General features: G+C 35.6%; 1 protein-coding gene across 7 annotated transcripts in view; it reads left to right on the top strand.

Moving 5' to 3' along the window:
* EPHB1 (EPH receptor B1) overlaps positions 1–16,187 on the top strand; it is a 385,756-nt gene that overhangs the window by 99,600 nt on the left and 269,969 nt on the right. For all 7 annotated transcript variants that reach the window (XR_015749454.1, XR_015749456.1, XR_015749455.1 and 4 more), the window contains exon 2: positions 15,209–15,273. Coding sequence is in view for 4 of the 7 variants with exons in the window: in XM_087964909.1 (XP_087821035.1) it covers positions 15,209–15,273 (65 nt within the window). In the remaining 3 variants the exon portion in view is untranslated. The remainder of the gene's footprint in view (positions 1–15,208; positions 15,274–16,187) is intronic.

Below are 16,187 nucleotides of genomic sequence, written 5' to 3'. Positions count from 1 at the left end.
GAAACAAAACCCAACTTTGTATATATTTTTGCCTAATGAGCTGTTGCTATGAAATAAATTATGCTGGAAAGGTACCTTGTTGACAGCATCTGGATAATGCATACCATCAACAAACAAACCAAATTAGAGAGTTAGAAAGCAAGTTAGTTAGAAGGATCTTACAACTGGAAAAAGAAAGGTTTGATAGGAATTGAGGTTGTGAGGGAGGGAAGATAGAAGGAATTGAACATCTAACAGCACTGAAGAAGATGAAATACCTACTGAAAATGAAAGAGCAAAACACAGGAGGAGAAACAGGTGTCTTAGAAGCTTCTGTTCTGATTAATGATGTTCAGGTTATGATCCATTGTAATCTCCTCATTAGCGAACTCTGAAAAACAATTTTATAGTGGCCCCTGACTGCCTTTCCTACTATAATCCCTCCCTATCTAGGATGGATGTTGCTTGCAAGTTCTTTGCTGTCCAGATGGCCAAGGAAAAACACTGAATTGGTGTGGAAACTTTTTCCTCTCTTAGAAACATATCAAGATTTAGATCAAGCTAATTGACTCTTAATGTTGTCATTTGATATTTGTGGCTGTTCACAGCAGGAATAAGTGTTATTTATATCTTTCTTCTTTTTTCATATAAATTTTATGAAGTTTGAAAAAGAAGATAAAAAATCCAACAAAAATTAATACAAAGTAAAGATAGAAAGGAAAGGAGGAGGAAACAACAATGGTTAAAAAAAAAGAAAAGATAAGAAAATAGGAGAACCTTTCAATTTCTATGCAGAAAGTATGATTGTATTATTATCTCTTACTCTAGGGTTATAAAAAACTTGTTTTTTCTTATGGAATGTTTTAACTAATTTTATACATTCTAGATAGTTTCTCTGGTTTCATATACATCAACAGTACACAATTACACACAAATTACTGAACACTTTCTTTAAGGTTATAACAATGTAAATTTCAAGCCTTTCAACCACATGTATTTCTGTTGTTCAGTTTGTATATTATAACCACATTTTTAGCTTTCAAAGTTCTCTTTGCATATCCTTCAATTCTGCATCTCTGTTTAAAAGTAAAAATCATGCAAACATTGTTTGTTTTAATATTTAAGCCAAAAAGCATGAAAAATATGAAGTTCCAATTGAACTGATTTATTGATCATGCTTATGTACAGGAATCTACTTCACTAATGGTTAGATTGTTTTGGCGTAGATAAAGGTTAATGGAATTCAAGGGAGGGGATTGGACTTCAATCATTTGTGGCTATATAGATTCTAGACTGATTCCTCTTTTGACTCCATCCCTGGACTCTTCCTTCTCCAACAATCTTCTTTCAAACAAATGGGGCATTTCTTGTTCTAATGAGTTTAGAATTTCTTTATCATTTCTATTGCCATACCTTATTTTTCCCAATCCAGATAATTTGCCAAGCCTCTAAGAAACTGTTGTCTAATATTTTCTTTTGAAACCTTTGGAATAGCTCTGAATCTCAAACAAAATTCTTCCTCTTTTAACTCCAATAAAGCTAGAATATCTATTTCTTTTGCCAATTCTTTGTCTATAACTTCTATCTTATTCTCTAAAATTTCCACTTGATCACTGATTTGTTTTACCTCTCCAGATACTTTGTAGAACTCTCTATCCTTTTAATATATTATTTTATCTCCTGTCTCACCTCTACAAATTGTCGTAAACTATCGGCCAGAGTTGCAGGAAAGAAGGATTGTTTCTCAGGGAGCAAAGAAACAAGAAGTTTGGAATCTTTGGCAGAAAAAGAATGTAGACATTTATATTTATGACTTGCATTTATATAACTGAATTTTTCATCCAAATATTTCTATATTCAGTGTTGCTTTTAACAAATGATGATTAAAAAGTAACAGGTTTGTTGTGGGGGAAAACGAAAGAAGGTGGAGCTCTTTAAGGCTTTGAGGATGAAAAGTGAGATATAACTCTAACAAATAAAATAAAGATTTTATAGGCATATAAAACCTAAAACATCAGCCAGAATGAAAACCAGCAGCATGCAGATCTGTAAAAAGCATGTTAAAATAGTGAGTCTTTTATCTAGTATCTGAATTCATTCACAAAGGGAACTAAGCAGCTATCCTTGGGCGATGAATACTGCTAGCATGGAAAGAACAGCTCACATATTCCTAGCCTCTGTACTTTCATGGACAGTGACAGATATATGCAAGCCCTGTTAAACAGCCTGCATAGAATTAAATGTTCACATGCGAAATTGGTGGTGAAATACATTTTCCATATGCAATCATCATTCTGGAATGAGTTCCAACTCGTATTAACTTGGACTGTTCACAATATTTCTTCTAATACTGTAGCCAGTTGCTTATTAATTACTTCCAGCTCTCTAGAATACTAAGAATCAAATTCTGCCAAAATGAATTCTGCCAAAACGAAGACAATGCTTAGCAATTGTTTATTCCAGGTAATAAGTTGACAGGGCTACCTGCACAAAAGTAGGATGTTCATCCAGAGTTCTTGATGTTGAATCTCTCTGAATCCATTAGAACCGAATGTGATAATAGTTCTGAAGGCTTAGAAACCAGGAAAATATGAGTTCCAGGCCCACCTTAGGCATGAAAAGTGACTTAGTGATTCTGGACCAGTCACTTTCTCTTAGTCCAACTTATCTGACAGGGTTGTTGTGGGGATAATAGAAGTTTTAGATATATTTGCCATGTTGAATTGTTTAGAAACATAATAAGGATTTTAAAAAATATCTCAAAAAAGAAAAATCTAGGTAAATTCTTGCCATTGCAAGAACTGAATAAGCTTACGATATCTTTGCTGTTTGATTGGCCTCTCTTTCTCACTCTTTAAAATGACTTTTTATTGATAAAATAAAAGTAACACATAAATTATAGTGCAATACGATGCATGCATTATAATCACTGAAGTAAGAAGAAGAAGGAAAAAGATCTGTATAATATTAATGGTCCAATCTTTAACATATTAAATCTAACAATATAGAAACATACTAGGCCATATTTTCCTTTTTAAAATACCGTATAAAGTTTCAGAAATTAACACATCTTTTGAATCTACTCTTTAACTCCTGGAATATAAATTTCTTCCCACCTCAGTAATATAGATTGGTTTTGAAATAATAGAGGCAGAGCAGTTTTCATGAAAAGGTGGAGATCTTTCCTGCATTCACATGTACACATTTAAATGAATTGTACATTGGCTGTGCAACATTCCTCTAAATTAAACTATTAATTTCTGCAAGATCACTTATCAACCAGGTACTTTTCACATATGTTTTCTTTAAATGGAATGTTGTGGTGGACTGAAGGAATGGTTTCCCAGAAGATTTCACAATAATTTTATGCTAGTTTACATGGTAGATGTACTAAAATCTGACCACCAACTGGTAGGTAGGTAAATAATAAATGAAAGAGGGATGTGACGCTTATTTTGTGTAGAAGAGGACTTTGGAAGTTTCAACTTAATATGCAGAAGTCATGGAAATGTATTTTTCTGTGCAGCTATCCTTGGGCAATATTAATCAGAGGAAACGTAAAATAGGGATTCCATATCTTTACATAAAAACAAACACAGGATTCTAAAAATATTGTGACCTCAAATTGATCTCTAAGCTCAATTAAAGAGTCAAAGTTCTGTTTAAGATTTATGGAAATTACATATTTCAGAATAGATAAATTTTAGCTTTCTACCCTGTCATGGCACTTGATAAAATAGAGAAAATACTGTGCACATGAACAGAATCAAGTCATTATATCTTTGGCAATATAAATTGTAACCAAATTATCACTAAATCCCATTTAAAAAAGAAACAAAACTGTATTCTGTATATCAATGCTCAAAGCATATCTACAGCCAAATACATGGCTTCCAGCACACTTAAAATCGTTTCCAGTGCACGTAGTCTGTATTAGAAATTAATCTTTGCTCAAACAGCATATGTGTGCTTGTGCTCATATTTTCTAGATTTTTTTAAAAAATACTTGGCTTGCTTCTGTGCCAACCACAGCCTTCTGTTTAGAAATTAAGCAACTAATGCTTTAAAAGAAGCTTTTAAGCTGACCCTGAATGGTCACATATTGTATTAGTGGATTTGCTGTGCTAGCAGAGGACTTGTCCATATAACCGTGGTGTTCTTCCATGAAACTCTCCCTATCTTTTTTTATCTCCACATGCTAAAACATGTCACAAGCTTTAATTGTCTTTAAGTGGATTTTATAGTGGTTGAGGCAAAGCCATTAAAGGAATCTGCTTTCAAAAAGAATCACACGCTCACATCCAGACACTCTATTCCTTTCCAATGTATTCGCTGGACTAGAAACTCCCTGTAATGTCCTACAGATGTTCTGTGTAGCACCCTGGAGTAAAAGGGGCACTCTAATGGAATACAGGTGTGACCTATGATGAAGTAACATCCTGCCCTGCCTTGGAGAGACTTACTGAAGGTCAGGTGCTAATCCTGTGACTTCAGAAGGTTTTATCCTCCATAAATGAATGAGACTGAACAGATGAAAAAAAAAAAAAGAATCCTGGTGTAGAACAGAATGCTCATTTGTCATGTTAGAAAAGCAGAAGGCCCAGAGCTAATTGCCCTGGGCATTGCACTCATGACTGTCATACATAAGATTGCTTCAAAGAAAGCAGTACCAGCCTCCTCTCTTTTTTTATGGTAGTGGATGATGAGAAAAGTGATAATCTAACAGGAACATTTTTCTCCCTATGATTATTATTTTTGCTTGTTGCACCACCAGTGAGATGTTTAGTTTTTATTTGGCATTTATTACCCTATAGAATCCTTCCCAAGAACCTTGGATAAGTCACTATCGTTTGATGGTGTTAAAAGTATTGTTGCAGGGTGTAAACTTTTCCAAGTAAAGCTGATTTTGCAATTGATTGGAAGTGGATAACAGATAATCAGAGTTGGAAGGGACCTTGTAGGTCATCTAGTCCAACCCCCCACCCAAGCAGGAGACCCTACACCATTTCTGGCAAATGGCAGTCCAATCTCTTCTTGAAAGTCTCAAGTGATGGCGCTTCCACAACTTCCGAGGGCAAGCTGTTCCATTGGTTGATTGTTCTCACTATCAGAAAGTTTCTCCTTATTTCCAGGTTAAATCTCTCGTTCAGTTTCCATCCATTATTCCTTGTCTGGCCTACAGGCGCTTTAGAAAATAGCTTGACCCTTTCCTCCCTGTGGCAGCCCCTCAAATATTGGAAGACCTCTATCATGTCTCCCCTGGTCCTTCTGTTTACTAGACTAGCCAAGCCCAGTTCCTGCAACCATTAATTGTATGTTTTAGCCTCCAGTCCCCTAATCATCCTGGTTGCTCTTCTCTGTCCTTTTTCTAGAATCTTAACATCTTTTTTATAATGTGGTGAACAAAACTGGATGCAGTACTCTAGGTGTGGTCTTACTAAGGCTTTATAGAGTGGTATTAGTACTTCTCTTGATCTTGCTTGTATCCATCTGTTAATACAATTTAGGATTGCATTAGTTTTTTTGGCTGCTGCAGCACACTTCTGGCTCATATTTAGCTGGTTGTCCACTAGCACTCCAAGATCCCTCTCACAGGGATCCCTCTCACAGGGATCCCTCTCACAGGGATCTATTGAGCCTGGTTTCACTCAGTCTATATGTGTACTTTTGGTTTTCTTGCCTAAGTATAGGACTTTACTTTTCTCTACACTGAATTTCATTTTGTTAGATAGGGCCCAGTGTTCTAGTCTGTCAAGATCCATCTGGATCTTGAGCCTATCTTCTTGGGTGTTAGCTATTCCTGCCAGCTTAGTATCATCTGCAAATTTGTTAAGTTCCCCTTCTATTCCCTCATCTAAGTCGTTAATGAAGATATTGAAGAGTACTGGGCCTAAGACGGAACCTTGTGGCACCCCACTGCTTACTTCCCTCCATGTAGACTTAGACCCATTAAGGACTACTCGTTGAGTACGGTTTGCCAGCCAGTTGCGAGTCCATCTAGTGGTGTTGCTATCTATTCCACTTTTTTTCTAGCTTACTAAGAAGTAGGTTGTGGTCTACTTTGTCGAATGCCTTGCTGAAATCTAAATATATTATGTCCACAGTATTTTGCTGGTCTACTAATTTAGTCACTGTGTTGAAGAATGAAATAAAATTGGTTTGGCATGCTCTGTTCTTAACAAACCCGTGCTGACTGCTAGTTATTACTTTACTTGTTTCTAGATGTTGGCAGATCTGTTTTTTTTATTATCTTTTCCAGTATCTTCCCAGTTATTGATGTTAGGCTGATTGGTCTATAGTTTCCTGGGTCTGTTTTTTTCCCCTTTTTTGAAGATGGGAACCACATCAGCTCTTTTCCAGTCCTCTGGTAGTTCCCCGGTGCTCCAGGATTTTTGAAAGATATGGTGCAGTGGTTCTGAGATGACCTCTGCCAGCTCCTTTAAAACTGTGGTATAATCCATCAGGCCCTGGTGATTTGTGTTCATCAAGATCAGACAGGTATTCTCTTACTATTTTTTTGCTTATTTTAACTTTTTATTTCTGGTCTGTCTTTTACAGTTATGTTTTTGGTGGGTTGAGCTATAGTTTCTTTTTGCGTGAAGACAGATGCAAAGAATGAGTTAAACAGTTCTGCTTTCTCTCTGTTGCCTGTTACTTCCTTGCCATCTTCTCTCTTTAGTGGACCGACTGTTTCCTTGATTTTTTTCTTGTTATTTATATGTTGGAAGAAACTTTTTTTAAAATTATCTTTGACTTTTGTTGCAAGTCTTTGTTCGTTCTGAGCCTTTGCTATCCTGACTTCGTCTTTGCAGATTCTGGCTATCTGCTGATATTCTGCCTTAGTTGTATGTCCTTCTTTCCATTTTTTTGATCTTGTCAATGCCAATGGTGTTCAAGTGATGATGTATTGGGATTGCACCTGAGGCGTCTGTTACTTTTGGTACTGATACTATTTTTTTCTTTTGTTACAGCCATTCTAATTCCATTTGGAGGTTTTGCACGTTGTGATTTTCTCCTGTTCTTTCTTTTCTATTCTGCTGTCTCCAGGTGCTAACATGTCCACTATGCAGACTTTTTTTGTCTTTTATATTGTCAGTTGTTAAGTCTGAGGTTTTATGAGGCAGATGCTTGTCTGTTTAAATTCTAAAGTCCAGAGAACTTTAGTTTCTATTACAGTACTTTGTCTATTTTGTGGACCCACAAATTCTTGCTTGCAGATCTTTTAATGCACCACTGTTGTTACTTGTCATATCATTGTTCATAGTCCATCTGTGTCTTTTTGAAGCAGCTAACTAGGTGGTCCACTGCTTCTTCAGCTTCTTCACAAAGGCGGCGTTTAGGATGACATTGGGCCAGTCAACTGAGTGACATTGAGCCAGTCACTCTCTCTCAGCTCAATCTACATCACAGAGTTATTGTTGTGTGGAAAACAGGAGAAGTAAAGAGTATTAGTATGTTTGCTAATGATTGAGTTATTTATAAAAATTAAGGTGGGATAAAATAAAATAATAATCTTATTTTCTAGCCTGATGTGCCACTTTGGTAATGCAGTGTTTGACTTTGATTTTGCATCCCAAGTTGATATGCATGAGTAACCTGCAGTCAGATTCACAATCATAGTTAATTTACTGATTAACTAGCCAAATTCTTAAGTATTATTAAGATAGCATCTTAGCATATAGGGAGTTGCAGGTATTATTATTTGTAAATTATTATTAGTAATATTATTTTTTATAGTTTCTAAGAACAGTGGTTATTCCCAAGACTTGAAGATGCCAAAGGCTTCTGGCAAGGGAAGCACATTGTTAACTGGTTGAAATTTGCATCAGCACATTCCTATGTCATTGCTCAGTCAGAAAGAAAGCCCCCCTGGGAAACCAGTCAGGAGTTTGCTGAACTGTTGGACAGGAAGGAAAGACAGATGAACAGAAATTCTTTTGGTTTAAACAATTGCTTTTTAAGAAGATAAATAATGAAAATGAATGAGCAAGAGAGACTGTATATAGTCAATTAACTTTTAAAAATGAATAAGAAAATCAGATTATAATGGATGCACAAATCAATTTCTAACTGTTAGGATAGATATGGGCCATTTTAAGTTTATTTTTTTCTGTTGCATGCAAAAAGTCTATTAGATGTTTTCAGTCAGCAATAAATGTAGATACATAATGTCTTTTCTCAAACCAGAGAAGTCAATTTGGCCACCTCAACAAATCCCATCATCTTCACAATCTATTCCTCACCTGAGGGTATTGTTGAATCTTTCCACCTCACTGCAATTATCATATATAAAAACAAAGTTCCATGACCTTTTTTCCAACATCAGTCCCAAAAGAAAGGCCTTTGGTTTCACTTGTACATTAATGTTTAAATATTTCAGAATTAGTGTATGTATTTGAATCTAAAACTTTCTGTCTTTTTTAAACATGTCTACAAATATGATAAAAATATCCCTTATTGTTGACATTTCTAACATACATTTATATATTATAGACAGTGTCTCTGGTGACATATATATTCATTCACTTGTGTTTAAAATTTCAATAAAATATTCATTTTAACAAATACATGTTCATTATTTGTACACAGTTGAATTTCAACTTTACACTTTTTAAAAATTATTTTGTCTATTTAAATGTTTTAATAACTGTATATAAGAAAACTATTGACAAATACAGATAGTCCTCAACATATGACCATACTTGACCCCACAATTTCTGTTGCTAAGTGAGACAGTTAAGTGAATTTTGCCCCATTTTACAATCTTTTGTTCCACAGTTGTTTAGTGAATTACTGCATTGGTTAAGTTAATAAACATGGTTTTAAGGTGGATCTGCCTTCCCCATTGACTTCCTTTTCAGAAGGTCACAAAAAGTAATCACATAACCCTGGAATACTGCAATCATTTTAACTATGTCAGTTGCCAAGTGTCCTAATTTTGATCATGTGACTATGGGGATGCTGAAATGGTTGTGTGACAAATGGTCATAAGCCTTGTAACTTTGAACAGTCACTAAATGGACTGTGGTAAGCTGAGGACAGCCTGTATACCTCTTTGTTATAAGATCTTTTCTCAATTTTAATTTTGCATTATCCTTGACAAAATTCTAATACCTTACATAATTGATCTATTTATGTTTAATTTTTATCTGTCATCTATAAAATGCTTCTTGTGCTGAAAGCCGTAGAGGTGTTTTCAGGAAAACCTGGGTTTGTATCTATTCCACATTCTCAATATGGCATGTCTAACAACCTTAGCTTAATTGAACCATAAATATTCATGCCACTCGAATCTCAAATGATATCCTTCTGTTCCCCAAGTCTTCTATTTCTCAATAACACCCACACTTTCATCCAAACTAAGCAGCGGGATGCAAAATACACTTTTAAATTAGGTAGATCCAATCCTGCTCTTTCTTTTACATCTTGTTTAACGCCTTATATTTCTTTAATCATGTATTTGTGGCTTTTTTTCTCTGCCACACAAATTTAGATGTGCCTCTTGCCATTGTTTAAATAGTCCATCATTTGTCAAACAGTATTGTCTGAAACAAAAATAACATTCTAGGGACAGCATTTAACTCAATCATAGAAATTCTCTCCAGCAATGACTTTTGTCCCATATTCACATATATTTTTAACGTCATTTCATGCTTTAACTTAGTTATTTTGAAATAGCAGTTTGTATATTTTCATAGTAATATCATAATATTTTACACTTTTCTCAATTTTAAAACTTGTTTTATTCATCAGTTCTGTTTGATCTTGTATTTTCATATTTTTTGTTAATATGACTGTCTTCTTTATTAAACTTAAAACTTGGTAATGCACCAAATTCTTTTAAATTACTCCTTCATGTTTAAATTCTTCTAAAAGGATCTTCCAAACCAACACCAAGTCATTTGTGAAAACTCTTTAACTTACAAGTCTTCCATGGAAAGTAATTGTGAATTACTACCCAAACTTCATGTTGAGTGAAATGACTAGCAGGCATGTTTGCTTATTTGATGTACAGCAATTGTAAGGAAGATTCCAGCTGTTACTTGAAGTGGCTGACTAGAATTTTTCCTACTAGCAGACTGAGTCTCAAGGAAGTTTCCTTCCCTGTTGTTTTATGTGCCCAACCTCAGTACTTAATATGTGTTCATGTTTAAGTAAGCCAGATTGTGGTTTGGCACTGCAGGGTGTCAAACTTCTTCAATGGATTAGTCACAAGTAGTTGCCCTCTTAGCTTGTTTTCAGGCATAAAACCTGTAAGGAAAAATATTTCTTCTAATGTCTACAGGAACAAGACATGGGATAAAATAAAGATAATACCAGCTGTTTCCAGAAATACAAGTTAAAATATAATGATTTGTGGTGGAGCATGTAAAAAAACCATCTTGAGATGAGTATGTTTTCTACGTTGGAAATTATTGTCATAGGTCAAACTTAGATAAATAGTTTTGCATCAATCAAACCTGATACAACCTATGCATATATTGATAGGTTATAGAGCTTTAGATGGATGCAGCTAAAATGCATTCTGGTACATTAATTTAGTGGATTCTGAGCCTGTTTTGGTTAATTTATGATGGTGGCTGAGCTGATTCTGCTATCTTGAATCATTTAATTTTGATTGCACTAAAGCATGTTATTACAGTTGGTTAATCTCTTTCCATGTCAGCATTCTTCTTTGACTTGGGCATTCAAAAGGCAGTTGTATTAGTCAAAAAAACCAGACATGTAGCAATCCTCTATGTGATGATAACGTGACAATTGAGGGATTCAAAATTTCCCAAAGTTTGAGTGACAGTGGGATGATCAAATTGCTAGTTTTGCCTGTCTGCCACAAGCTTGGTTGCTCACGGCTAAAGAACAACTAGCTCATGAAGAGGAGAATATATTTAATTCCAGATTTGGAAAAAGAGATAGAAGAATGGGCTGAAGCAGTATAGGGTGCTTCTAGGCACCAGTGAGTAGAAAACCTATAAGATAGAAGCAGGAGTGGGATTCTAACCTGGTCAGACCAGTTCTGTAGAACCAGTTGTTACAATTCTGTACAGTTCAGAGAACTGGCAAATCATGCCCCTGGCTGGCCCCTCCCCTCCACTTACTCCTTACCTGGCAAGCACATCATCCAACTTGCCTATGTTGTGCCTTCACCTAATTTTTGGTAAGTTGCTATTTTTCCTTTTTTCCCCTGACCATCAGCTGTTCTGACAATCAGCTGTTCTGGGAGATTTAGATTAGCTGGAAAGCAGGAAATAATTGGATTTTTTTTCTTTCTAGCTAATTTAAAAGCAGAGCTGAACCTTCCTTAGGACTTAAGCTTCTATTTTTCAGTGCAGACTCAGGTAGCAGATTTCAGAAAGGTAGATCTCTGAGTGAATCTGTGATTCTGTGAGCAAATAATTCTGCCTGTCTGCTTTGCCTGCTTTTGGGTAAAAGTTGCTTTTTTTAAAAAAAAATTCAATATTTACATACATGATGTGTTGTGAGTTAATTTTGTGTTTGCTTGCTAGCAAATTTTATATGACAGACTCAGGCAGCAGATTGCTGAAAGGTAGATATCTGAGTGAATCTGTGATTCTGTGAGCAACTCAATCTGCCTGATTGCTTTGCCTGATTTTGGGTAAAAGTTGCTCTTTTTTTATAAAAAAATTCAATATTTACATACATGGTGTGTTGTGAGTTAATTTTGTGAGTTTGCTTGCTAGCAAATTTTATGTGACAGACACAGGCAGCAGATTGTTGAAAGGTAGATCTCTGAGTGAATCTACGATTCACTGCCTGCTTTGCCTGATTTTGGGTAAAAGTTGCTCTTTAAAAAAAAATAAAAAATTCAATATTTACATGAATATTAACAATATTTACATACAAGCCATGCCCATCAAGTCACACGACCACAAAGCCACACCCACAGAACTGGTTGTTAAGACATTTGAATCCCACCCCTGGATAGAAGGCAAAGAAATAAAGTGATTTTTAATATTTGGTATAGTAGTTAGGTACTAGGCTAGAATGTGGCAGACCATGAGCCATGAAAGCCAGCTGGGTGACTTTGGACTAGTCATTTTCTCTCAGCCCAAGTTATCTCATCTCATATGGTTGTTATGTGAAAATAGGAGGAGGAAGATGTGTTAGGAAAATAGGAGGAGGAAGATGTTCACCACCTTGAGTTAACTGGAATATAAACAAATGTTTTCTGCTGCAGTAGCTTTTGTTGTGAAGTTATCAGTGTTGAAATATAGTTAAAATTATGATTAGAATTGCTTTGGAACATAAACTGATGACTTTAAAACACGATCAACTGTGTTGTTAAAAACAAAAAAAGAGGTGTGTGTGAAATGCCCAGAATGGAACTATTTGACCATAGATTAATGACACATGTCATTTCCTTCCCTCACATTTGGTGGAAACATTGGAATCAAGTAACTTAATTTTTAAATAAATCAATAAAACCTCCCACTCCATCTGTTTTTCTGTTTCTGTTTCTGTTGTGTTATTACTATTATTGCTTTTCAAAAGGAAACTGGGAAAATATTAATAGTAGAAGAGCTTTACCATATTTCCAAAACATAAAATAAATTTAATTCTTCATGTACAAAAGCCTGTATCCAATCACATTGCTTTAATATTCATGTATTCTTTTTGCCTGTTGACAAGTCGTTTAAAAAACAAATCAGTGTATATCAAACTATCGATACACCAACATTCTTGATTTGGTCAGGCAGCCATCAATTACTCATAGAAATGCCTAAAACTGAGTATGTTCAAGCCCATTGCTAAGGAAAAGCAATGGAAATGCAGGCCAAGCTATAGCAGCTGGCATATTTATATTAACTTTCCTTTTTGTGTGTGTGTGGGGGGGGTTCTTATACTTCTCACTTTTTTTCTTAAATCCTGTATCTATTAACAACTTAAAAGTTATATCCAAGATGTTAAGACAACCTGAAATGGTATTCCATGTGTTCATTTGATTGCTTAAGCTCCTGTGTGGAGATGGGACAGAGTTTCAGAAGGATGACCATCACTGCAGCCCTTCACTGATCTGGGTTTTATGGCAGAGTGGCTAGATGGAAGCCTCTCCTTGGTGCAAAACACATGAAAGCCCGCTTGGAGTTTGCAAAAAGCAAAAAAGCATCTGAAGGACTCTCAGACTGTGAGGAACAAACTGTAAGCGGGCTTTCATGTGTTTTGCACTAAGGAGAGGTTTCCACCTAGCCACTATGCCATAAAGCCCAGATCGGTGAAGGGCTGGTTGTCCTTCTGAAACTCTGTCCCATCTCCACACAGGATCTCTGGAGGCCAGTCAGCGTGACTATTGAGTTCTTGGTCACTTCTCTTGCTAAGACCCTTCTCCCCTGATTGCTCAGTTTGACAGGGCAAACAGCTATTGGAAGCGTCCTGGTTGTGCCATTTGAGAATTATGGAGGCCGCTGTGCTCTTAGGAATCTTCAGTGCAGCAGAAATTTTATCATAGCCTTCTCCAGATCTGTGCCTTGCAATAACCCCTGTTTCTAAGTTCTGTAGGCAGTTTCTTTAACCTCATGGCTTTTGTTCTGCTACAGTATGCATTGTCAGCTATGACACCTTCTATAAAGAGGTGTGTGCAAATCATGTCCAATCAATTTAATTTACCACAGGTCAACTGCATTTAAGCTGTAGAAACATGTCAGCAATGATCAAGAGAAATGGGAGGCACCAGAGCTAAATTTCATGTATTATTGCAAAAGTCTGAATGCTTATGCCAATGTAACATTTCAAGTTTTTAAAGATAAAATTTACAGACATTTTTAATATTCTGTTTTCACTTCGTCATTATGGCGTACTGAATGTAGATAAATGAGAAAAAAATGAATTTCAACAACTGAAGAATTAGGCTGCAGCTTAACAAAATTGACAAAAGTGAAGGGGGTCAGAATATTTTCTGAATGCACTGTACTAGATCCATCTAGAATCTTGTTAATGCATAGTATTAAAAATTAGAACCATTAATTTGGATGAATTTTAAATTTTAAATTTACATCTTCTGCTCATTGCAACAAAGTTATTTTGTAAAAAATGCAATTGTGCTCTTTTGGCACAATCAGAACTAGATGAAAATCTAAAAATCTAAAAACTGGTACTGCCTTTTGGTGGAAGAGTTAGCAGAACATCCAACTTTATGGTGAGGTCACAGGTATGAATCAATCTTGGGGGTAGGTGGATGATTTGGCGAAAGCTCAGTATTAAATATCTAAAGAGATAAGGCCCATATAATAACCTGCAATTTGAAGGTCAGTTGTGATTGGTATTTGGAAATGAACAGGTAAATAGGTATTGATATATCTCAATGTCATTTAGCTAGAGACTGGATCCAGACCTTGGTTTTTTGATTATCATACTAAGTGAGTTTGATTTATTGAGGTATATTAAAAGTTGAACTTCCAAGAAAGTAAGTTGAATTGGGGCATCACTTAAATCAGTAAGACAAGTTATCTATGACTTTAAGACCCATGATTTTTAACATGCAACACAAATCTGGAGTTAAAACTGTGCAGTTTCCCTTAGAAAGAAGCAATGAACTTCTAGATGATACTGTTGTGTCATGCATATTATAACAAACCAAAATAATCTATATTGCTTTCCTTTTGACAGTGGGTGTTTTAGGAAATGCAATGGACTTTGAGTGTTTCTGATAATTCTGATTGAGTTAGCACCATTACTACTATAACAGAAAGCATATGGCACTATTATTAGAGAATCTAAACATTTGTCAATACAACAGGGGAATAAGCAAATATTTCCGGAAACAAAGACTCCTTTCAAAAGAAAGTGAATTACCCATTTGTGTTAATGTAAAGAGTTTTATAGTAATTCAATATCAATATGTTTATTATGACCAAAGCTTTCTTGAGTTGAATTCTTTAGATACATCCAATGAAATGGATTCTTGTCCTTAAAAGCTAAGGTAATAATAATTTGGTAATCTTTAAGATACTATGAAAAATTAAATATATTAATTAGAAACTGTATGGTTACCTCCCTGGGATGCTTATCCAAATAGTCTCTTCCAGTTCCATTATTGTCCTTGCTAAAAGTCATAATGTCAAGTTTCAAAGCACTGTAAAAGCTTAAACTTGTACTCACAGAGCAGCAATAAAAATATATATTTCTCAATTTTGAATACAAAATATATCCCAATATTTCTTGTACTTAAATTCAGACTCCTAACTTGCTTCCCCCCTTCTTTGTGAACCCTCAGAAACACTAATGGATACTCGGACAGCCACAGCTGAACTTGGTTGGACAGCAAATCCACCATCAGGGGTAAGTTGATGTCAGCTACTTAAATGGTTTGTAAAGGGGATGGTGTATCTTGCATAAATTCCAATAAGTAGGACTGGTCAAATTTTCAGATTTGGTTATGCTTGCCTTTCCAGTCATACTTCCTTCTGGTTTTGCTCCTATTGGTACTCAGGATTTTTTTAAAGTCTGCATGATTTTTTTTACCTAAATATATGCATTTCAAAGATGCCATTATAAGATGCACACTTTATGCATGCAGAGTTATATAAAATTGCATTTGTATATTTCTGGTGTAGATTTTCTTAGACTGACAAATGTATAGCATAGTGTGATAGAATGTATAATAGACATTAGGAACACAAAGGAAGCAGTAAGACACTTAAAGTAGGAAGTAGGGCTGTTAAGAAGAGATTCTTAAGTCCAGGGAAGGGAGGAAGCATGAGAAAGAAACCCAGAGTAACTCTGTCCTAATTACACTAGGTTTTAGTTGTATGTGACTATTTTTTGAGTAGGCTTTCAAAATTCTCCTACATTATCTTACCAGCAGTAAAGATATTTCAAAAATCTAACAGGTTTTATTTCTTGAGATTGCCAGCCTCACAAAGTTTTTCATGAATCTTGAAATTTTCATAAATTGCCTTGTGAAAGAAGGGTCAGATCCTGCAGATATGGTTTTGGATCTTTGAGCTTCCTTGTTGTTGGCAGAGTAAGAGGCAATGGCATTATTGCAGCATAGGTGACAGATCACATAAATCTGGGGCTCCAGTTTCTGGTCCATGAGCTGTGAGCTGTTTGCAACTGGGCTGTAGAAATGGCGGGCTCCATTTGGGTGAATAGCAGGTGGGCATGCCTGCCGCTCACACAAATGGAGCTGTGCATATGCGCTTGCCGTCCCCTCACATAGAACCATCCCCTCTCCCCTCCACCTGTCCGCA

Source organism: Notechis scutatus, chromosome 4, assembly GCF_049901735.1.
Source record: "Notechis scutatus isolate UNSWTSFEM ecotype Mainland chromosome 4, rNotScu1.2, whole genome shotgun sequence".
Taxonomy (NCBI): domain Eukaryota; kingdom Metazoa; phylum Chordata; class Lepidosauria; order Squamata; family Elapidae; genus Notechis; species Notechis scutatus.
Note: the sequence above shows the minus strand (reverse complement) of the source record. Positions and strands in the feature narration are given on the sequence as shown.